Raw genomic sequence first — 20,380 nt, forward strand, 5'->3', positions numbered from 1 at the left:
CGGCGGCGCCGGGAATGGGCCGGGCGGGAACGGGTCTTGTGGGTGGGAATGGGTCTTGTGGCTGGGAATGGGTCTGCCCGGCTGGGGATGGTTCTGCCCGGTTTAGAATGGTTCTTGTGGCTGGGAATGATTATTGTGGCTGGGAATGGTTCTTCCTGGTTTAGAATGGTTGTTCCTGGCTGGGAATGGTTCTTGCTGGTTTAGAATGGTTATTCCTGGCTGGGAATGGTTCTGCCCAGTTTAGAATGGTTATTCCCATCTGGGAATGGTTCTGCCCGGCTGGGAATGGTTCTGTCTGGTTTAGAATGGTTCTGCCCAGCTGGGAATGGTTCTTCCCAGCTAGGAATGGCTATTGCTGGCTGGGAGTGGTTCTGCCCAGTTTAGAATGGTTCTTCCTGGCTGGGAATGGTTCTGCCTAGCTGGGAATGGTTATTCGTGGCTGGGAATGGTCCTGCCTGGCTTGGAATGGTCTGGGCCAGCTGGGAATGGTTCTTCCCAGCTAGGAATGGCTATTGCTGGCTGGGAATGGTTATTGCCGGCTGGGAGTGGTTCTTCCCGGCTGGGAATGGTTCTTCTCGGTTGGGAATGGCCCTGCTCAGCTGGGAATGGTTCTTCCCAGCATGTAATGGCCTTGCCCAGCTTGGAACAGTCCTGCTCACCGTGGCCACAGCAGCCTGGGCTGTCATGGACCAGCACAGCATGGTCCTAGCCCAGCATAGTTCAGCATGGCCACAGTAGCAAGTGTGATCCTGCCTGGCATGGCCACAGAAGGGTGGGCTGGCACAATCTGGCATGGCATGGTTTGGCCCAGCACAGGTGTAACAGCATGGGGTGGCATGGTCACTGCAGTATGGTGGGATGTGGTCAGGAATGGCCACAAATGCAAGGAGTGGCATTGTCCTGGACGGCGTGGTTTGGTCTAGCAGGGTCACAATAGCATGGGATGGCTTGGTGCAGCCCAGCTTGGTCCAGCATGGCCACAGCAGTATGGGATGCCTCGGTAAAACACGGCCACAGCATCGCCCTTCCATGGAATGGCCATGGAATGGTCCATTCCCCATGGCCATGACAGCATGGGCTAGCACGGTCCAGCACAGTCCGGCTTAGTCCTGCCTGGCATGGCTGGTTTGGCACGGTCCTGCATGGCATGGCTTGGTCCAGCACAGCATGGTGCTGCATGCCTCTCCGTGGCATGGCCAAGCAGGGACAGGACAGCCTGGATCCCTGCATTCCCTGGCCCCCTGGCTGGGCTGGGTACGGGGTTCTGGCATGGCCCGGGGGCCCTCGGGATGGCGCCGTGGGGGAAGTGGAGAGCCTAGCCAGGAACAAGGCATCAGCAGGACACACCTTTATTCCCATGTCTCGTGGCCAATCCCCGCAATCCCTCTGTCCAGAGGGGTTTGGTGGCCGCGGCTGCTCAGCCGTCCCAGGCGGGGACGCCGGCGCGGCGCGGGGCCAGCGGGCCTGACTCGGACACGGCCGGCGAGTCGCGGCTGCGGGTGCCGCAGAGGGTGCCACGGCCGTGGCTCCGGGGGCCGTAGGGCCTGCGCTGGCAGCGGAGCGAGCACAGCGGGGCCCTGACGACCTCCTGGAAGGCGCGGCGGAAGTTCTCGTTGAAGTAGCCGTAGATGATGGGGTTGGCGCTGCTGTTGAAGAAGGCCAGCCAGTGGGCGAAGGGGTAGACGTAGACGGCGAGCAGGCGCAGCTGGCCCTCGCTCAGCCGCCCGTAGTCCGTCAGCAGCATCAGCGTCCACAGGGGCAGCCAGGAGATGGTGAAGAAGAGGGCGACGATGATGAGCATGTTGATGACCTTGGCCTTCCTCCGGGAGATCCTCCTCCCCTCCGGCTCCTCTCCGCCGTGGGCAGGCGCCACCGACTTGAAGAGCTTGAAGGCGATGCGGGCGTACATGACGACGATGAGGGCGAGGGGAGCCACGTAGATGTGGGAGAAGAGGACGGTGGTGTAGATCCTCCTCATCCCCGTCTCGGGCCAGGCCTCCCAACAGGAGTAGAGAGGGTAGGAGTTGTTGTAGGTGTCCACCATGAAGTGGTGCTCCTCCCTGGTGACAGTCAGGGTGACGGCAGCGGGGCACATGATGAGCAGGGCCAGCACCCAGATGATGGCGATGGTCAGCAGGGCTTTCCTCAGCGTCAGCTTCTGCCGGAAGGGGTGGACGATGCAGCGAAACCTGCGGGACAACAGCTCATGGTGGCTTTGGGCACCTGGTGGGGACATCCCTGGGGACGGAGGGCGGCCGGGACCCAGGGGTGGGGATGGAGGGCGAGGTGGGCTGCTCTTTACACGAGTCTTTTGGTGGCAGAGATTGGTTGGTGTTTTCAGCCCAGCCTGGGGAAGGACACCTTGCTGGAATGCCCCATGGAGAGCCTTGTGGTCCTCCTGGAGAGCTGTGACAGGCTCCTGACATTCCCAGGAGCTTTCCCGCAAAGGGAACCACACAGGGCACCTGGACCTGCTGGAGATGGTTTGGTCCCCACGTCCCCATGCCAACGTACCTCTCCACGGCGATGGCCACAAGCGTGAAAACAGAGGCGGAGACGGACATGCCCTGCACCAGCCCGCTCATCTTGCACATGGTGTTGTCAAAGGGCCAGCCTGTGAGGGGACACCACGGAGGCTGTAGGGGCCTCTGGCTCACCCAGCTCCCTTTAGGTGTCCCCACCCACTGTGTTGTTGCTGGGGGATGCTAAGTCCTGCTCCCAGCTTGTGTGGTGACAGCCTTTACGGCATGGATCCTTGAAGAAGAACCCCAAAATTTGTAAAAAAGATGCACATTACACTTAGAAACTCAAGGAACATGGCGGCTGACATTTTTCCTACTGACTTTGGGACCCTCAATCAGAAGGACTTTCATCTTGTTTCTTGACCCCAGTACCAAGGCAATAAATAAATCACACCCCAAAATCAATAAATACAAACCCTGCCCTATGGCCTGGCTGCTGCTGCACCTGAACCCTCCCAATTCCCTTATCTTTGGAAAGGTCAACAGGCAGAGCTGAGCCAGCACAGGAGAAGGTAAATGCAGAAAGGAGTTTTTTTTCAACGTTGCTTGGTGAAGAATGGCTGAACTTCAAACAAATATGCAAATGCAGCATTAGGGCTGAACTTACTTTACCACAAATGGCCAGAACCTCAAAAAAAAGGTCTTAAAAAAGCCTTTGCCCTGCTCACCTGTGATGAGGTTGTCCACCAGGGTGGTGGGCATGCAGAAGATGCCCACCAGCAGGTCACTGATGGCCAGGTTGAGGAGGAACACGTTGGTGATCGTGCGCATCTGGCGGTTCTTCACCACCACGAAGCACACCAGGACATTGCCCACCACGCACATGAGGAAGATGAAGGTGTAGGCCAGGATGAACATGAGGGCCACGGGGGTGGAATGCTGGTAGTAGGCCAGGAAGGTGTAGTTCTCCCTCGGGAGGTGGCTGCCGCTGGAGTTGGGCCACCAGGTGCCATTGAAATGGCCTGGGGAAGGGAAGGCAGGAAAATGAAGCCAGGAGAGAATAAAGAAATTATTGCCTTCATTTCTCAGTGCCTCCAGAGGTGGGCTTTCATATTTATTCCAGTGCCCAGACTGGCTGGGACTTGTCCTGCTGGACTCATCTTTGTGCCCCAACAAGTCTCCTCATCCTTGGGTTACACAGCTCAAGGTTCTGCAGCACCTCAGCTGAATTATTATTTTAAATCATTCTTGTTTGATACCATCGATATCATTATTATTTGATACAATTATTGTTTGATATCGGTATTACTTTATTATCATTATTATTCACATCATTCTTTTGATGAGGAATTAGAGCAGCCCAGAAGACATCCTGATCTCGTGGGCTTTTTTTTTTTTTTTTTAGGGATGATGCAAGGAAGACAAATCCACATCCCGACACTCCAGTGCTCTGGCCTTATGGGAACTGGATCCGTGTGGTCCCAGCCGCGGCTGCCCTGGGAGCATCCCTGCCCCCGGGCGGCTGCCGCTGCTTCTCCTTGTGCTTCCAAGGTTCACAATTCCATATTCTGCAAAATCTTATTCTCCCCGGCAAAGAACCAGGGGAAAGGCGCTGGGGAAGAGGACACCCTCCTCTCCCCTCCCCTCCCATCTAAAGCGATAATTGTCATTTTGATCATTATCTGTGAGCCCCTGGTGGAGGCGGGGGTGGCATTTTGTCACCGGGGATCGAGCGGGGAGCGGGCTCGGCAGCTCCCACCCTCGGGCTTCCCCAGCCGCACGCAGCCGGGGATGCGGGAGGATGCCGGGCGTGGGCAGGAGCTGCCTGCGGCGGTGACGGGACTGACTCCGGGAGAATCCAGGCTGCAGTGCCGAGGCGAGGAGAGGCACATCTTAGCTTTAAGGCTCAGTGAGCGCCTGCAGGTCAGCCCTGCGCTGACAGCCCTCCGAAGCCGCCGTGTGCCGGGCAGCTGGAGCATCCCCCCTGCCCGTGCCCGTGCCAGCCGAGATGCTTTTCCCAGCCGCAGGGACCACCGGCTTCCTCAAGGTTCCGGCAGGCAGGAGAGCCCTATCCAGCCCCTAACACCCCAGTCCTGGGTGCAGGATTTGGGAAACACATTTCCATGGGGATTCAGAAAGGCGCTGGGGGGGTTTGCAGCTGGCACGGAGAAGGAGCCTCTTGGAGAGGCAGGGAAGTAGCGGGATCGAGGGTCAAGATCCTCCACATAGTCGGTATCAGATGCGTGAAGCAGCTCTGTGAGCAGGAGCAATAAAAACTGTAATGAGATCACCCAAACCCTGCGATATTAAGCCTAAAACTTTGCTGGACTTCATCTTTTGGGGCTGCAGTGCAGCATGAGCAGGAGGTTGGTGTCCCATGGAATTGGAGGTGGTTTTAAAGCAGGGTGGAAGAGGGGGAAAGGAAAATAAGGGGCTGCTGAGCAGCCGGGTGGGTGAGTGGGTGATGGATGGATGGATGGATGGATGGATGGATGGATGGATGGATGCAGGCGTCCTCAGCTCAGCACTGACTGACACCTCGGACGTGGTGACAAGGGGGTGGGGAGACCACACGGGGGGTGATGGATCGCCTGCCTCCCTGCCCGGCTGCGGGAAACCACGGCCGGGAAAGGCTGATCTGATGGAACAGGAGGCTGGGATGAGGGGTGGATAGCTTTTTTGGGGATAAAATCAATCAGGTCTCGGCACTCACCTCCGCCGGCCCGACCCGGCTCCGGGGGCTGCATCGCTGCCGTGCAGGCGCTACGGCCGGAGGCGATCTGCTGCTGCCCGGGGAGGGGGCGCAGCTCGCCCGTCCCTGTCTCCGTCCCTCCCGGCCGGTCCGGAGCCCCGGTGCCGCCGCCGCGGTGCCGCCGCGCCGGTTGCGGCTGCTCGCCGGCTGCGGCGGAGAAGGGGAGGGGGCGCGGGGGGAAACAGCCGCCCATCGCCATGGATACCGGGGGACCCGCACGCTGCCCCCCTGGGTGAGGCAGCGCGGGGGCGAGCAGCGGGGCACGGAGAGGGAGGGAGCGGGTTCGCTCCCGAGGGAGGGTCCGGGTCCGTGTCCCCCCGCTGCCGCCGAGGTCCCCACAGTGATGCTGGCAGCTGGTGGCCGGTGTCCCCAGATGGGGGCCGATGTCCCCAGCTGTCCATCCCGGGAGGAAAATGTGCCAGGAGCCTCAAGACGAGTGGGGAGATCCTCCACCCATCAATCCACACAGAGGGAAGAGCAGCGCGGTGTTTAGGGATGCTGGTGCTGGCTTCAGGCTGCTCCACTCAGCCCCAGCTCCTCCAGCATGCCCAACATCTCTTACCATAATCTTGTACCAAAGTTTGGCAAGTCTGGAAGTCAAATATTTACAGGATTTACCATTCCTGGCTGTCCCCGGCCCGCACACAGCATTGGGAAGTGTTTGTCCCTTAAATACCCAAAGGAACAAACAAGGGAGGTGTTTGAACAAGGCGTTTGGAGATAACACCTGGGGTTTCTCCCAGGGGTTTTGTTGGGTTTTTTTGGGGTTTTTTTGCAGGCAGCCAGCTGCTAAGGGACATGGGTGTGCTTGGCAGTGGCCTTCCTGCCACTGAGAAACCACTCTCTCCAGGACGTTTCTTCCTGGAAAGGGATCAGCAGAACTTGAGCACCCACAGCACCTGAGAGGTGGGCGCACACCTCTGGGACAGCCACTGGCCTTGGGTCACTTTGGCTTCCACGGTGAAATAAACAGGAGGGAAGAAAAATTCCTTGGAAAACAAGGACTTTTCCAGGGAAATACTCCTTGGGTCTGTGAGAATCCAGTGAGCAGCTGTGCAAAGGGCTTCTCGAAGGACAAGAGTGGTAATCCGAATTTAATCAGATACAAACCCCCCGATGTAAGAGGAAAGCATTTAATCAGGCACTCGGCACTCCACCACCGTGTCAGCAATTCCAGGGAGAGCCCTTGCAGCTGCAGGCATGTCCTCCACCCTCCCTGCTGCTGCAGTGCCCGGGTGGGAGGCTGCACACCCAGGTCCCCCCAAACCTCCCACCACCCGTGTTGCACCCCCAAAACGCACAAGCAGGAGGTTGCCTGGCTGGGGATTTGGCTGAGCCGTCCCTCCCTGCTGCTTGCTTTTAATTTAGGAAAAGCGAGGCGCTCACTAAGGCCTGGGGCAGAAACGGGGGCGTAGCAGGGACTGAGCTAAGCCAAACCCCACAGCTCGGGCACCCCGGGGTGCTGTCAGGATTTGGGGATGGGCTCCTCTGGAGACAGCAGCAGCTCGAAGGGAACCAGGGGCCGCACCAGCAGGCGCACCTCGGGGCCCACGGGGTTGGCCCGCAGGTTGAGGCTCCGCAGCAGCGCCATGGAGGCCAATTTATCCGTCGGCACCTCTGGAAAGAGAGCATGGAGGTGAGAATCCGTCCTGGAGGGGTGGAGGGGATGGAGGATCCTCTTGATGGACAGCCTGGAACAAACCTGATATAGGATTTATATTTATATTTATATTTATATTTATATTTATATTTATATTTATATTTATATTTATATTTATATATATTTACTATTTAATTTATATTTATATTATTTATATTTAACCCAAATTATTGGGTTAAAACATGTGAGAAATTACAGCGACATTTGTGTCGGTATATGTCACATTTGTAACGTGAATTGCTTTGTTGCGGTTGGTTAGGTTGTAAGTTCATTTTAGTTGGTTGTGGTTTAAACGTGGTGTTTAAAAGGTTTTAGGGTTTGGGGTATTAAGTGGCACAGACATAACTGAAGTTTTTGGAAAGTTGTTTTGTTTGGGTGTATTTATGGATAAAAGAAATGTAATAGTTGTAGGTGGTTTTGGTGGAATTACTATAGGAATACTATAAGTAATACTATAAGAGCTAAAATTACTAGTTTTTGTTATAATTTATTGAAATAATGGTGGGAAGTATTGAAAATTTAAGAATTTTGTTGTTGGCTTTGCTTAGAATTAAAAAAAATTGGTTTTGTTGAAAAAAATTGACAATTTTGGTAGGAATGCTGTTAGAACAAAAATTATTTAAAAGGTGTATCAGTTTTGAGGAGCTTAACTCGAATTTTTTATTTGAGGCTATTGAATTGGGATTATTTGAGGAATGATTGATTGAGGGATAAATGATTGAGGTATTAATGTTATTTTATAGGGTAATTGACTGTAAGGAGGTACTAATACTTGTGTTGAGGCATGGTGGTAATTTCCAGGTTTTTTTCAGTTTAACAACAAAGGTTTGCTGTTGATGTTAAGCCTGTCTGCAGGCTTTGATCAAAACAGAAAGACAGTGAAATATTAATTTATCCGACTGCTCAGGCAAACGGTTGTCGGCTGGACTTGGTCTTGGAGGTCTTTTCCAACCTAAATGATCCTGGGATTCTAAGGGATGTGTCAGCAAGGTGCAAACACCAAGATATCCAGTGTGAGGGCTGCCCTCCAGGTCACCCAGTGCTAATAAAGCCCTGCTGGGCACTAAATTGGGATTCAAAGACTTATTCCCTGATTTTATCCCCGGTGTTGCAATGCCCAGGAGCCCTCTCCAGGCTAACAGGAAGGCACTCGGTCTTTGCCCTCGTTGGACAGGCTGCAAAATGGCTCTCAGCCATCCAGAGGCACCCTTCTGTTTTGCAATTTCCACGAATTCTAGGTGCTGTCCTTTAGAAAACACGACATTTACAAACTCTGCATTTCAAAAAAAGGTGCAGCTCAGCTGGATGGTCCCAATGAGATTCCACTGGGAGCAGAAGAATGAGGCTGACATGAAAACCTAAGCCAAATCAAGCTCATTAAAAGGTGATAGATTTTCAATATTTTGGGCTAGCAAAGCCCACCTGTCTGATTCTTTTTCATTTGGCCACCAGAATGACAAGAGTCTTTTTTATCCCAGCTCCCGTTCCTCCACTGCAGAATTGCAGTGTTGTAATTATATCTGGTGGATGATTATGTGATATTTAAACCATGAAGCTTATTTTATGCTGGAAAAAGACTCAAACACTTCAATGCCTTTGTTTTTTCCCTCTTTCTCCTCCAGAAAATGGTGATATTTTCCTTACACAAATTCCCTAGGAGCGCACAGCTCATCAGGCAGAGCTTCACATGAATTTTTTTAATAACTCTTCTTCATGGTGGATTTGTTCACTGCCGTTCCCCCGTATCATTTTTCTTGGTTTTTTTTCCCTCTTGAAGCACAAAAGTAATATATTTTTGTTCATAGATCTTCCTATTTAATCATCCTCTAATGCAGTGGAGAATAAGAAGTTTAATCATCCTCTTATGCAGCACGATAAAGTTAAAAGTGCTTTCACCCATTTTGCATAAATTAGGGAGTTTAGTAAAGTATTTTGGGGACCAAGACCTTCCCAGGCTGGGAACAGCTCAGCTCTGCACCTTAATTCCAGGTGAGGAGCAGTGACTCAGCCCTGGCATGAAGGGACAGGCAGGGCACACGGTGCAGCCTGTAGCTGTAGGGCTGTGCCTGCAGGGCTGTGCCCTGCCTGCCACAAATTCCCCTAAAAACAGCCCAAAGCATCCCTTGCTGCCTTCCCAATGGATGAGGCACTTGCATTTGAGCCTGAATTATTCATGCTGGCTTCACCAGTTAAGCAAAAAACAGAGAGGGAGAAGGCTTTTTTACATAATTAAAGCAGAATTTGGAATGGTCTGGGTTGGAAGGGGCCTTAGAGCTCATCCAGTCCAGCCCTGGATGGAGGCAGGGACAGCTTCCACTGTCCCAGGCTGCTGTGAGCCCCATCCAGCCTGGCCTTGGAGACTGCCAGGAGTGCACAGCGTCTCTGTTGCAATGCCTCATCACCCTCAGGGAAGAACTTCTTCTCAATATCCCACCTAGCCCTACTCCGAGTTCGGACCCATCCCCCTTTGTCCCATCTAGGCATTCTCAGGAGGACAAAATTAACCACAGCTGTCCCCAGCAGTGACCTCCCCAGCTCTGGCAGCAGCTCAACATCATCCCTATTAAATCATTAATCAAGGAATAAGGGAAAGAGAAGATGAAGCTGCAGGCACCAAAACATCCCTATGGATTTGGGAGCTTAAAATGCTGATTTGATATAACTCTAATTACCAGGGAAAGAGTTAAAAGCACTGACAGTAATGTATACATAATCACAGTCCAGGGTTAAGAGCTTATTTAGATGAAAAGAGTGGCTTGTGGCATTAAATGTCTCCTTTCACAGAGCCCACAGGCTCTAGGCAGGCATTAATTAATCTCCTTTCACTGCTGTTTCCCTTTGGAAAACATCACCTACCACCTCCAGCTCGATATGTCTCAGCAAGCCACTCAGTTGTTCCAGCAGGAGCTTTCAAGTTGGGTTTGCAGCCCTGGCAGGAGCCTCTCCAGCATCCCTGGGATGGCACAGGAGCAGCACTGGCACAGCCCCACCAACCAGGGCGTCTGCAACCCTACAAACACCAGCTCACCTGCAGGGGAACCTGTCGGGGAAGGGCTGGTGGTAGCAGTGTGATTGCCCAGGTTTTTGTTTCCTTGGGAAAAAATGGGCTGAAAGCCCCCGGCTTTCTGGTGTCTACCTCTTGGCTTTCCAGAAAATGTGTAAAATAAGCTCACATCACCTATTTCTGCAGCCAGCCAGCGTCCTGTGCACTCCTCACACATATCCCTGCAACATTTTGGCTTGACATTGTCACATTTTACTCTGTTTTTATTTTTTCCACATCTGGAGGACACCCCCCAGCCCAGGGGAGCCTGATGGGGACCAAGCCTGGGCTCTCAGGGACCCCCTCCCCCAGGATCAATCCAGCTTGGGTGCAGCCTTTCCTGCCTGCATTTTAGCAGGGAAAAAGGCACCAAAAAGCTGCATTCCCTTCCTGCAGCATCCTGCTTCCACAAAGCCAGTGGGGAGAACGCTGTTTGGAGCCCAGCTAGGATTGAAATCACCCAATTGAGCTCAAAAAGTGACACAGGGAACTAAAAGTGACACAGCTCTCTCCGGGAGGCGGGAGAGAAAAAGAGGGTGAGGAAAAGCTGGGCGCTGCTCTGGCTGCCGTGGAAGCAGATTTTAATTCCAGTGTTTCCACAGGCACAGCTGGGGAGCAGCTGATGTGAGGCTGTTCACAAACCTCCTGTTGCAGGGAGCAGCTTTCCCATCAGCAGCTGAAGCAATCCCAGATAAAACAGCAAAATTGAGTGGACTCCGATATTCGCCTCCCTGGGGGCTGTGGGATGCTCCAGGCTGGGCTCTTTGAAGGCTGCCTGCTAAATAAATTCACTTTTATCTGTGTATACAGCAGCTGCCCCTGTTGCCCAGCTTTCACAGACTGCAAAGCCTTCAGCGTTTTGCACATGAAAAATTTTCCTGCCGCTGCAGGGCTGAGGGATGAGTGGCTCTTACCATTCCTTTCATTTAATTTTTAGGGGATTCTGTAGTGTTAAACAGCTGCTGTTTGTTCTGGGAAATGTTCAGGTGTCCTGCTCTTTGGCAGCAAACATCCCGGCCCAGCATTCCTGGCACCGGGTTCTGCAATCAGCTCTGTTTTTTTCAATGAAATCTGGGGATTTTGGGTCACCCCAGCTGGAGATGCTTTTAAGATCTACATCCCAGCTTGAGTGGCGCTTGGCTCCCACTGGGAGGCAAATTTCCTTTCCCGGGAAAGGCAAACTGAGAAAGCTCTCATGGGGTGATGCTAAATGGCCTTTTTGCAGCGGGAAAAGGCTCCCCTCACCTGCGATCTCGTTCTCCTCCAGGTCGATGGTCTCCAGGGCGGGGGCGGCGGCCAGGGGCTCCGGGAAGCGCCGGAACCTGTTGCGGGAGAGGTCGATGGCCCGGAGGTGCAGCAGGGACGTGATTTCCTCGGGCAGGCGGTGCAGGTAATTGCCCGCCAGGTTGAGCTCTGAGAAGAGAGAAGGGAGGCGGTGGGATGCAGGGAAAAAGATGGGAAAATAACTGTGAAAAATGTGTATTTTATGATTGGCTTTTCGCAAGTATTAAAATGAATATTGTATGTGTATGTTAGAAAGTTATGCTGTATTAATTTTCGTAAATACAGCTTTAGGTTATAACATAATGTTAAAATAGAAACTATGCTATGCAAGATATTTGTTTAAGAAAGGACTCGCACCAGATAGGAGCTACAGGACACCTGAATCTTTCAGAGAAAGGGAATTTATTGCTCCCTTAGCAGCAGAAAACTAACTTCTTCCCACCTCGCTCAGACTGGAAGACGGCATGAGGATTAAGAGGAAGAAGTTGACAGTGACCAGACAGAATCCTGTGTTTGAATGGAATTTAAGCATCATGTATGAAATGTATGAATATGCAACAGGCAATTGTTTTTAAGGGTTAATTCTCTGTTAACGGGTGTCCTTTTTCGGGCTTATGTTGCCTTGAAAAAGGTACCCGGAGGTCCGTATCTCTTTGTTTTTATTGTCTCATATTGTCCTAACCTCAAATGTTCAAATTTTATTATTTTAATTATATTACTATTTTTATAACCATTTTATTACTATTAAACTTTTAAAATTTCAAAAACAAGTGATTGGCGTTTTTCACAATAACTCATGCGCGGCTTGATTTGCAGCCTCTGGCTCCCGTGGACTGCCAGGTCCATCGGTGGGATTCCAGCTTCAAAATTTTTTTTTTTTAATTTTTTTTTTCTGTTTTCCGTGGTTGCCACTGTAGATTTGCATGCTGGGAATACCACATTTAGGAGCAATGCTTTCCTAATGAAATGGGGCAGCCTTTTGCAAGCAGAGCCTGTAAAAAAGAAGGAATATTTCCTCATAAATTCAGTGCAATTACCTCCCCAATGGACATTTGTCATGGCTTAAGGCTGGCCCTCTATATTCATGTGCCTGAGCCCCTTCTGGGAATAAACACAATGGTGGGAGAGAGGTCTTTAGGTGTGAAAAATGCCTATTTTTTCACAGTTTACCCATCTGTGATGCTTTCCTGCCCCAGAAATGAGCTCCTGTGGGGCCAGGAGCAGCTCTCCTGGGAAAGAACCCAAACCCCACTGTCCCAGCGCCCTTCTCCAGTGACACAGGGCTTTCTGCACTATAAATACCCACACAAGCTGCCCTGCCCCTGCTAATACCTGGTATTTATAGGTCCTGCCTTATTCAGCCTGTCCCCAGCCCCGGGGCATCTGTTCCTGCTGGGACCCAGCGCAGCTCACCCAGGAGTGACCGGTTCACTGGGGGAGCAAAGCCCTCGCTGGGAAACAAAGTTTTTCTTCCCTTCAGGGCTCGTTGTGCTGTCTAGAAAATGAGAATTGATTTCCTTTGCTGGGTGTGTTTCCTTTCCCCGGCCCGGGGGTGTTCTCACAGACGATGCTCCGGCTCCGGAGCAAGGGAAGCCTCCCCAGGCACCCACCGCAGTGTATTTGTGTGGTAGGTCGTAGGAACAAAATTGATTTTAGAAGCTGCCAGAGCATCCCCAGCGCCGCCCTCGGTGTTCATACCGTGGTGCTGGATGCTCTGGGTGCTTGCATGGCCATTTTTTAGCGGATTGGCCTCGGGCTGCCTTCTCTGGGCTCCGCAGGGAGGGGTCCCCGCGGTGCTGATGATCGCTCCCATCTCCCGCAGTGATTAGCTCGCATTGATGTCTCGCTAGGAGGACTAATTAGTCGGCACGGCCTGGATTGCCATGCCCCGCTGTTATCCCCAGCCTGCATTGCCTGTCCTGCTCCATCCTCAGCCCCATCCTTGGCCGGAGCTGGGGGGTGATGAGTGACCCACAGCAGCTGATGCCAGTTTGGAAGGGTGGGAGACACCAGAACCAGCGTCCTCATCCTTCAAGGGCCAGAAGGTCTAAGCAAAAATTGATTTTTTTTCGTTCTGAGCTAACACTTGCAATGAGGTGTGAGCTCAGGGGAGACTCTTGGGTGCTTTGCCCCCTCTGCAGCAACCTGGGGGCTCCTGGAGTGTCCCAGAGGGCTGGAAGTGGCAGTGCCTTACCTCTCAGCTGGCTGAAGGTGGTGACAAACCGGCCGGTGATGGACTTGAGCTCATTGTTGGCCAGGGAGATGCGATGGATCCCCTCGGTGACGCTCCTCATGGCTTTGTAGATTCCAACAGGGAAGCTCATCAGTTTGCAGTTGGCCAGATCTGCGCACAGAGAGACCCAGGCGAGGGTCTGACAGCTTCAGTCCTCCTGCTCCCCCGTGCCCCTCATTCCCTGGGGCAGCTGAGCAGCCCAGGGATGCCTATTGCACTGCTGGTGGGGATGGAGCAGGGGTTTCTCCTGGCTGGATTTCTCATGGCCATGGGTGGCTGTCCCATGGCAAGCGGTGGGGAGGGGGAAAAAAAAGATTTGGTTGTGCTTCTCACCCCGTGGCCTTCTTGTTTTGTCCCGAGTTGTTTCTCTTTCCCCTCCCAGGAGACTCCAGGGATGGAAACCCTGTATCCCAGCCCCAGGATGGGCTCTGCTTCCTGCCCCCTCCCCAAAGCCACTGTGGGGGCTGATGGAGCAAGTTCCATCCTCCCACGATTCTCTCAGGAGGATGTGGAGAGCCTCAGAGATGAAGCTGCAGCTCCAGCATACGCTGGTTTATATCCCATGGCCGGGAATCCAGTGGGAATAGGAATGAGTGGCTTTCATCTCTCTCCTTTGATGAAGTGCACCCTACTCTTGGGTATCAGCAGGAAAACACAAATCTGACACGACAACACGGGGAAAAATCTGCTGCTGGCACTGCTGGCGAGGAGGGGACGCACCCACGGGATTGTGTGAGCCTGCTCTAACTTTGTGGGGCCGAGGGCCCTTTGGGGGAGCCTTTCTCTTCTCCGGAGCCGCAGGGAGGGAACGCCGACAGCTTTTTTTAGACTGTGGCAGTGAACAGCAGAGCCCTGCTCCCGGATACCCAATCCTTGTCCGGGCCGGAGCGCCGGGCTTACCCAGGGAATCCCTTTTGTTCTCCACCGTCTCGTTCACCTTCCTGGCCACCCGCGCCACCGCCTCGCCCATCCTCCTGTGCATGCGGGCGACCGGGCCCGCCGGGAATGTGCCGTGCCCCGGGGGATCCAGGGCTGCAGGGAGAAACCACCACTCTGGCCTCTGAGAGAGGGATACTAAAAATAACCCAGGGGATCAGTGCTCCCAGGGGAGGGAGGGAGGCTGTGCTGGGGCTGGCATGTCCCTCAGGGCGAGATTCCCAGCTTTCCACGATGGTGCTTTTGGGGGGATGTGGATGCATCCTATTCCCTGGGATATGGGGATTCATCTCCTTTCTTGGTTTGGGAAATGGAGATGCATCCCTTTTCCTGGTATTGGATGCATCCCCTTTCCTGGTATTGGATATGCCATTTTCCTGGTGTAGGATATGGGGATGAATCCTACTCCCTGGTTTGGGACACAGGCATGGGTGTCTTTTCCTTGTGTGGGATATGGGGATGCACGCCCTTTCCTGGCTTGGCATAAGGGGATGCAACCCGTTTCCTTATTTGGGATATAGGGATCCATGCCCTTTTCCTGGTTTGGGATATGGAGATGAATGCTATTCTCTGGTATGGGGTATGGGGACACAAGCCCTTTCCTGGTTTGGGATATCTGGATACAAGCCCTTTCCTGATACGGGATATGGGGATACAACCACTCTCCTGGTATGGGATATGGGGATAGGAGCCCTTTCCTGGTTTGGGATATGGGGATAGAAGCCCTTTCCTGGTTTGGGATATGGGGATAGAAGCCCTTTCCTCATACGGGATATGGGGATACAAGCCCTTTCCTGACATGGGATATGGGGACACAAGCCCTTTCCTGACATGGGATATGGGGATAGAAGACCTTTCCTCGTTTGGGATATGGGGATACAACCTCTTTCCTGATTTGGGCTATGGGGATAGAAGCCCTTTCCTGGTTTGGGATATGGGGATAGAAGACCTTTCCTCGTTTGGGATATGGGGATACAACCTCTTTCCTGATTTGGGCTATGGGGATAGAAGCCCTTTCCTGGTTTGGGATATGGGGATACCACCTCTTTCCTGATTTGGGCTATGTGGATGCATTCCTATTCCCGGTGACTTCATTCAGCTCGGTCTAACCAAAACATTCTGGCCAGAGGCATCTTGGGCAGGACGGAACGAACGGCAGGACACCACCACCCTTCCTTCCCCCCTCCAAAAAAAAAAAAAAAAAAAAGATAAAAAGGATAATAAAAAAGCGGTCTTCCCACGCCGGGAGTCGAACCCGGGCCGCCTGGGTGAAAACCAGGAATCCTCACCGCTAGACCACGTGGGAGGCGCGGGCAGGGCGGCGCGGCGTGGTGCCTGCCCCCTGGCGGCGGCGGCGGGCCGGGGCGGGCCGCGGGGCCGCTCCGCCCGCGCCGCTCGGCGGGGACAAAGCGCGGCGCCGAGCGGGGGCCATGTCGTCCGCAGGCGGCCGCCAGCCCAGCCAGAGCCGGGCCATCCCCACCCGCACCGTCACGCTCAGCGACGCCGCGCAGCTCCCCGCCGACTACTGCACCACCCCCGGCGGGACGCTCTTCTCCACCACGCCGGGAGGTAAAAGCGCCGCGCCCGCCGGGGCCTCCGGGGCAGCGCGCCCGGGCCAGCCGGAGCGCCGCGTGTCGCGGGCGGACCGTGCCTGCCGCGCCCAGCTCCGCTCCGTGCGGCGTTGGATCGCGGCGCTTCCCGCCCGCTCTCCTGCGCGCACACGCGTGGAGACGGGATTGATTGTTTGTTTTTTTTCCCGGGAGCGCGGAGCGTGCCGGCGGGGCGGCAGCTGGGAGCGGGACGGGGTGGCAGGAAGCTGCCGGTGGGACGCGGGCAGCGGGGGCACGGCGGGGTGGTGACACGCTGGTGGCCGTGCGGCGCGCAGGGACACGTGGTGTTTCGGGGCGCCGCTTCCACCGGCATCCCCGGGACGCCTTCCCACCCCTGCCCGGAGTGTGCCAGCGCCCCGGGGCAGCCGGGACGCGGTTGCCGCCGGGGTGTTTGGGCAGCGCCGAATTATCGCCTGTTGTGCCCAGATAAGAGCGGGCAGAGCGGCGGCGCGCACCCCCAGCCCTCGCCGCCGATCTGCGGCCGAGAACCTTGGCCGGGGCGCCCGTCCCGCCGGGAAACTCCTTCGGCAAACAAGCGCTGCCGAACCGGATTCCCCCACTCTGCTCCTGTCCTCCCCCCAGGCACCCGGATCATCTACGACCGCAAGTTCCTGCTGGACCGCCGCAACTCCCCCATGGCCAAGACCCCGCCTTGTCACCTCCCCAATATTCCCGGCGTCACCAGCCCCGGCGAGCCCGCCGAGGAGCCCAAAGCGGACACCAACAGCTTGAACCACCAGGAGGGCAAGCCATCCATGGGTAAGGGACCCCCGGGACGGGACAGGAGGGATTTGGGGTGGAGGATGATGCCCCTAACACTGCTTCCATGGGTAAGGGATTCCCGGGGCAGGACAGGAGGGATTTGGGGTGGAGGATGACGCCCCTAACACTGCTTCCATGGGTAAGGGATTCCCGGGGCAGGACAGGAGGGATTTGGGGTGGAGGATGACGCCCCTAACACTGCTTCCATGGGTAAGGGATTCCCGGGGCAGGACAGGAGGGATTTGGGGTGGAGGATGACGCCCCTAACACTGCTTCCATGGGTAAGGGACTCCCGGGGTGGAACAGGAGGGATTTGGGGTGAAGGATATGGAGGATGATGCCCCTAACACTGCTTCCATGGGTAAGGGACTCCCGGGGTGGGACAGGAGGGATTTGGGGTGGAGGATGACGCCCCTAACACTGCTTCCATGGGTAAGGGATCCCCGGGGCAGGACAGGAGGGATTTGGGGTGGAGGATGACGCCCCTAACACTGCTTCCATGGGTAAGGGACTCCCGGGGCAGGATGGGAGGGATTTGGGGTGGAGGATGACGCCCCTAACGCTGCTCTCCTTGCCTCTTGCCAGGGGACGATGCTCAGTTCGAGATGGATATCTGAGCGGGAACCACGGAGAGGCAGCGACTCCCCAGACCTGTGCACCCCCATTCGGCTTAGCAGGATCCGTCCCGGCGAGGTGGAGGTGGCAGTGGTCCCCACCAGCGTCCCCTCCCCGCCCTCCTCCTCCCCCTCTTTTCGGGGGGGAGTGCAGCTCTGTCTTGTCCCCCTCTGCGGGTGACCGGTCCCAGCATGTGCCAGACGGAGCATCCCTTCTGGATCTGGCCCTGTTCCTCCTCTTCCACCTGCCAGCAGCCTGATCTCCACCAGGCTTCTTTTTAAAACATCCCTTTGCCTCTTCTGCTGCCTCGTGCCCCCACAAAATTCCCCTCTTTTGTTACCCAAACCTCCCATTGCCAGCAACTTGGTGTTCTGGAGCTGTGTCACCCCCTTTGCCCCCTTCTCCTGGAAAATTTGGGCAGCCTTTTGGGAGGAGGGGGAAACATCACTCCTAAAATCATGCACCTGCTTGCACCCTGGGGAGGGTATTTTTTGAGTTTCCCTGGGACGTGTTGGCGTTCAGCAAAGGACAGCATTGGGAGCCTGTTCCCTTTGGTGCTCCAGGGCTCCGCTGTAGTCCCTGATGGAATCAGCCAGCGTGTTCACATCTCTCCTACCTGGATTTCTTCCATCTTGGCCCTCCAGCCAGGGGCTGTGTCCCTCACCCACCAGCCAGGACTCACAGCAATGTAGCCATATATTATAAAACCCCCTTGCTTTTATTTTTGGTACTAAAAAGGGGCACTTTACCCCCAACGACTTTTTCTGGGCTGGGGCCGAGTGCCTCTGGGGAAGTGCTTTGTAGAGCTCGGGGTTTTTTTTACCCCCCAGCCTTTTAAAATGTGAATCCTACAGGGGGGAGATCCCTCTGGCACCGTTGGATGTCTCAGGAATCACTGGGTGTCCCTGGGGGCTGTGGGGGCTCGCCAGGCACCGCAGGGATGGGGTGCTCTCCTCGCAGGGTGCTGCCATCCATGCCATCCTCTGCTCACTTTTCAGGGTGGCACTTCTCCCAGCCGGATCGTGCTGTCGTGGATAAAGCATTTCCACATTATCCTCCCCTTTGCCAGCCTGGCACGGCGTGGCCATCTTGAACCTCCCCTGGAGATGGGGTTGCTTTTTCCCCCTCTCTCCGTGTGACTCTTGCCCTGATGAGCAGCACTGGGCAAGGCCGTGCCCCCCAATCCCACCAGCCCCCCCAGTTCTGATTTTTCACTGCCTGTTGGGAGCCATCACCAGCTCCACAGCCTTCTCAAGTGCCATTTTATCAGCCCCCACCTGAGTGCCTGCTCCATCCACCCTCCCTCCCTCGCTGGGGTCGCCCCCCACCTCGGTACCCAGCCTGTGGGACCCGTGCTGGGGGGGGGGACACCCCCAGGCTTTGTGCACTTTCCATCCCGTAATTTATTTCTCTAGGTGTGTTTGGCACGGGGCGGCGCTGCTGGCGAGCTCCCATCTTCCAGCTGCTTTTCTCACAGGGAGGGGGGGATGGTCTGGCCCTCGTTTTGGGGCCGGGGGAGGAAGAAGCAAAAGCACAACCCCAGGGAATGGGTTGTCTTTCCCATCCTTTCCCTGGCGTGGGAGGTGGGGTGAGCGCGAGTGAGTGAGTGCGAGTAGCAGTGTGTACATGCGTGTGGGTGGGTGGTGATAAGACACACACAAATATATATATATTATATATAAATAAATATATTTTCCTTGAAGCAAAGATCCTAGGAGGTCGTTTAGGCCCTCGGATCGAGGGAGGGGCAGGGGCAGGGGGCGAGGACATCCTTGGCAGAGCGGGGACGGCCACCGTGGATGCAGGGACCTGGCGCCCTCAGCACAGCTGCAGCTTTTGGGAAACCTGCTCTGCTAGCCAAAAACAATCAGACCATATCCAAGGACAATGTGACTGAATGGACAGGAGCCGGAGGGAAACCTTTTTTGTTGTTTTTTTTTTTTCTCTCTAAATGCCCCCTTTCCCAACCTCCCTGTGTCTCCGTTCCCCATCCCAGCAACTTTTGTCCCCAAAGGTTCTCTTTTGTGAGTGGGCTTGGGGCTGAGCAGGGAGGGAGTGCCTGGCCTCGCCGGGGTGTTCCTCTGCTAGTCAGGGGATCCCTTTGGGATTTCTGTTGTTTTGTACCGTCTCTTCAAGCAGGTGTTTGGGAGGAGAAAAGCTCTCGCCAGTGGTTGCTGTTACAGTGAGATCAATAAAGATTCTGGTTCTACTAAATCAAGGTGATTTGGACTGTGATTCAGGGGGTGGGGAGGATTTTCCCTTCCCTTTGGAGCAGACTCCCCTCGTGGGCTCTCTCCCAGTCGTGCCCAGAGAGCAGGGAAGGGTTAAACTCAGAACCAGCAGCTGAGGGTGAAATTGCAAAATGTCACGCACAGAGAAGCCTGATTTTCCCATAGGTCTCCTGTGCAAAACTGCCCCAAATTGATCATTTGTCCTGATCTCATCCCTGGAAGTCTTCAAGGACTGGTTGGATGGGACTTGGAGCAACCTGGTGTGGTGGAAGGTGTCCACCAGCCTTGGCCTTGAAGCCTTCAGGGATGGGACATTTTTAATATATGTTAATATATTGCATTGTAATATATCTTTGAATGTTTAAATCAGTCTCTTTAATACCATCCTCTGTTACTTGGGAGGGGTCTGAGCAGCAAATGCCTTTTCCCCCACTAGGACACTGAGGGAGGGGCAGCAGCAGCATGTCTGTCCCCTCCCTCTGGCTACAGAGCATGCCCCCAAATTTTTGTGGGTGCCTCAGCAAACCACCAGCATCACTTGGGGATGCATCCCTTGAGGACACCTCAGTGTGTGTGTGAAATACCACAGCAGCACATCACATTCCCAAAGCATTCAGATCCCGGGGGTGAAGCTGGGGGCTGTTTCCAAGGGTCTGGGGGGCCTCTTGGAGCACCCTGGTTTGGCTGCACTCGGAGTGGTCCTGCCATGACCTCCCGTGGATTCTGCTCATATTGCAGCAGTTTAATTCTGCAGTGTCAGGGAAATTTGGAGCATGCATACAGAGAGGAACA

At 54.6% G+C, this 20,380-nt stretch overlaps 3 protein-coding genes and 1 non-coding gene across 6 annotated transcripts; 1 reads left to right on the forward strand and 3 right to left on the reverse strand.

Moving 5' to 3' along the window:
* Positions 1–477: 477 nt before the first annotated feature.
* Positions 478–6,188, reverse strand: NPFFR1 (neuropeptide FF receptor 1). Its single transcript, XM_039706740.1, has 4 exons — positions 5,176–6,188; positions 3,191–3,484; positions 2,515–2,614; positions 478–2,189 (listed from the first exon to the last, which is right to left on the reverse strand). The coding sequence occupies exons 1-4, from the start codon at positions 5,411–5,413 to the stop codon at positions 1,418–1,420; spliced, it is 1,404 nt and encodes a 467-aa protein (XP_039562674.1). The 5' UTR covers positions 5,414–6,188; the 3' UTR covers positions 478–1,417.
* A 145-nt stretch (positions 6,189–6,333) lies between these two features.
* Positions 6,334–14,503, reverse strand: LRRC20 (leucine rich repeat containing 20). Of its 3 annotated transcripts, XM_039706741.1 has the most exons (5): positions 14,335–14,503; positions 13,396–13,545; positions 11,163–11,330; positions 10,560–10,692; positions 10,217–10,361 (listed from the first exon to the last, which is right to left on the reverse strand). In XM_039706741.1, exons 1-5 carry the CDS (start codon positions 14,414–14,416, stop codon positions 10,232–10,234), a joined length of 663 nt encoding a protein of 220 aa, XP_039562675.1. In that variant the 5' UTR covers positions 14,417–14,503; the 3' UTR covers positions 10,217–10,231. The 3 variants fall into 3 exon arrangements, with proteins under 3 accessions (XP_039562676.1, XP_039562677.1, XP_039562675.1); XM_039706742.1 differs by lacking the exons at positions 10,217–10,361; positions 10,560–10,692 and adding an exon at positions 6,334–6,831 and having other exon boundaries at positions 14,335–14,416; XM_039706743.1 differs by lacking the exons at positions 10,217–10,361; positions 10,560–10,692 and adding an exon at positions 6,671–6,916 and having other exon boundaries at positions 14,335–14,502.
* Positions 14,504–15,604: 1,101 nt separating this feature from the next.
* TRNAE-UUC lies at positions 15,605–15,676 on the reverse strand. The gene has a single exon. It is a non-coding gene; the product is annotated as a tRNA-Glu (tRNA).
* Positions 15,677–15,727: 51 nt separating this feature from the next.
* On the forward strand, positions 15,728–19,575 carry EIF4EBP2 (eukaryotic translation initiation factor 4E binding protein 2). The gene is made up of 3 exons (XM_039706724.1): positions 15,728–15,939; positions 16,563–16,739; positions 17,328–19,575. The coding sequence occupies exons 1-3, from the start codon at positions 15,801–15,803 to the stop codon at positions 17,357–17,359; spliced, it is 348 nt and encodes a 115-aa protein (XP_039562658.1). The 5' UTR covers positions 15,728–15,800; the 3' UTR covers positions 17,360–19,575.
* Positions 19,576–20,380: the final 805 nt, after the last annotated feature.

The sequence above is a fragment of the Passer montanus genome, unplaced genomic scaffold (genome assembly GCF_014805655.1).
Source record: "Passer montanus isolate IOZ18808 unplaced genomic scaffold, ASM1480565v1 scaffold196, whole genome shotgun sequence".
NCBI lineage: Eukaryota > Metazoa > Chordata > Aves > Passeriformes > Passeridae > Passer > Passer montanus.

Coding starts and splice junctions, on each gene's coding strand:
- EIF4EBP2 (XM_039706724.1), top strand. CDS start 15,801: ATGTCGTCCGCAGGCGGCCGCCAGCCCAGCCAGAGCCGGGCCATCCCC. Junction 15,940..16,562: donor CTTCTCCACCACGCCGGGAG/GTAAAAGCGCCG, acceptor TCCTCCCCCCAG/GCACCCGGATCATCTACGAC. Junction 16,740..17,327: donor GGAGGGCAAGCCATCCATGG/GTAAGGGACCCC, acceptor GCCTCTTGCCAG/GGGACGATGCTCAGTTCGAG.
- LRRC20 (XM_039706741.1), bottom strand. CDS start 14,416: ATGCACAGGAGGATGGGCGAGGCGGTGGCGCGGGTGGCCAGGAAGGTG. Junction 11,331..13,395: donor CACCTTCAGCCAGCTGAGAG/GTAAGGCACTGC, acceptor CTCTCTTCTCAG/AGCTCAACCTGGCGGGCAAT. Junction 10,693..11,162: donor GGAGGAGAACGAGATCGCAG/GTGAGGGGAGCC, acceptor TTTATTTAGCAG/GCAGCCTTCAAAGAGCCCAG.
- NPFFR1 (XM_039706740.1), bottom strand. CDS start 5,413: ATGGCGATGGGCGGCTGTTTCCCCCCGCGCCCCCTCCCCTTCTCCGCC. Junction 3,485..5,175: donor GCCGGGTCGGGCCGGCGGAG/GTGAGTGCCGAG, acceptor TCCCTTCCCCAG/GCCATTTCAATGGCACCTGG. Junction 2,190..2,514: donor GTGGCCATCGCCGTGGAGAG/GTACGTTGGCAT, acceptor GTTGTCCCGCAG/GTTTCGCTGCATCGTCCACC.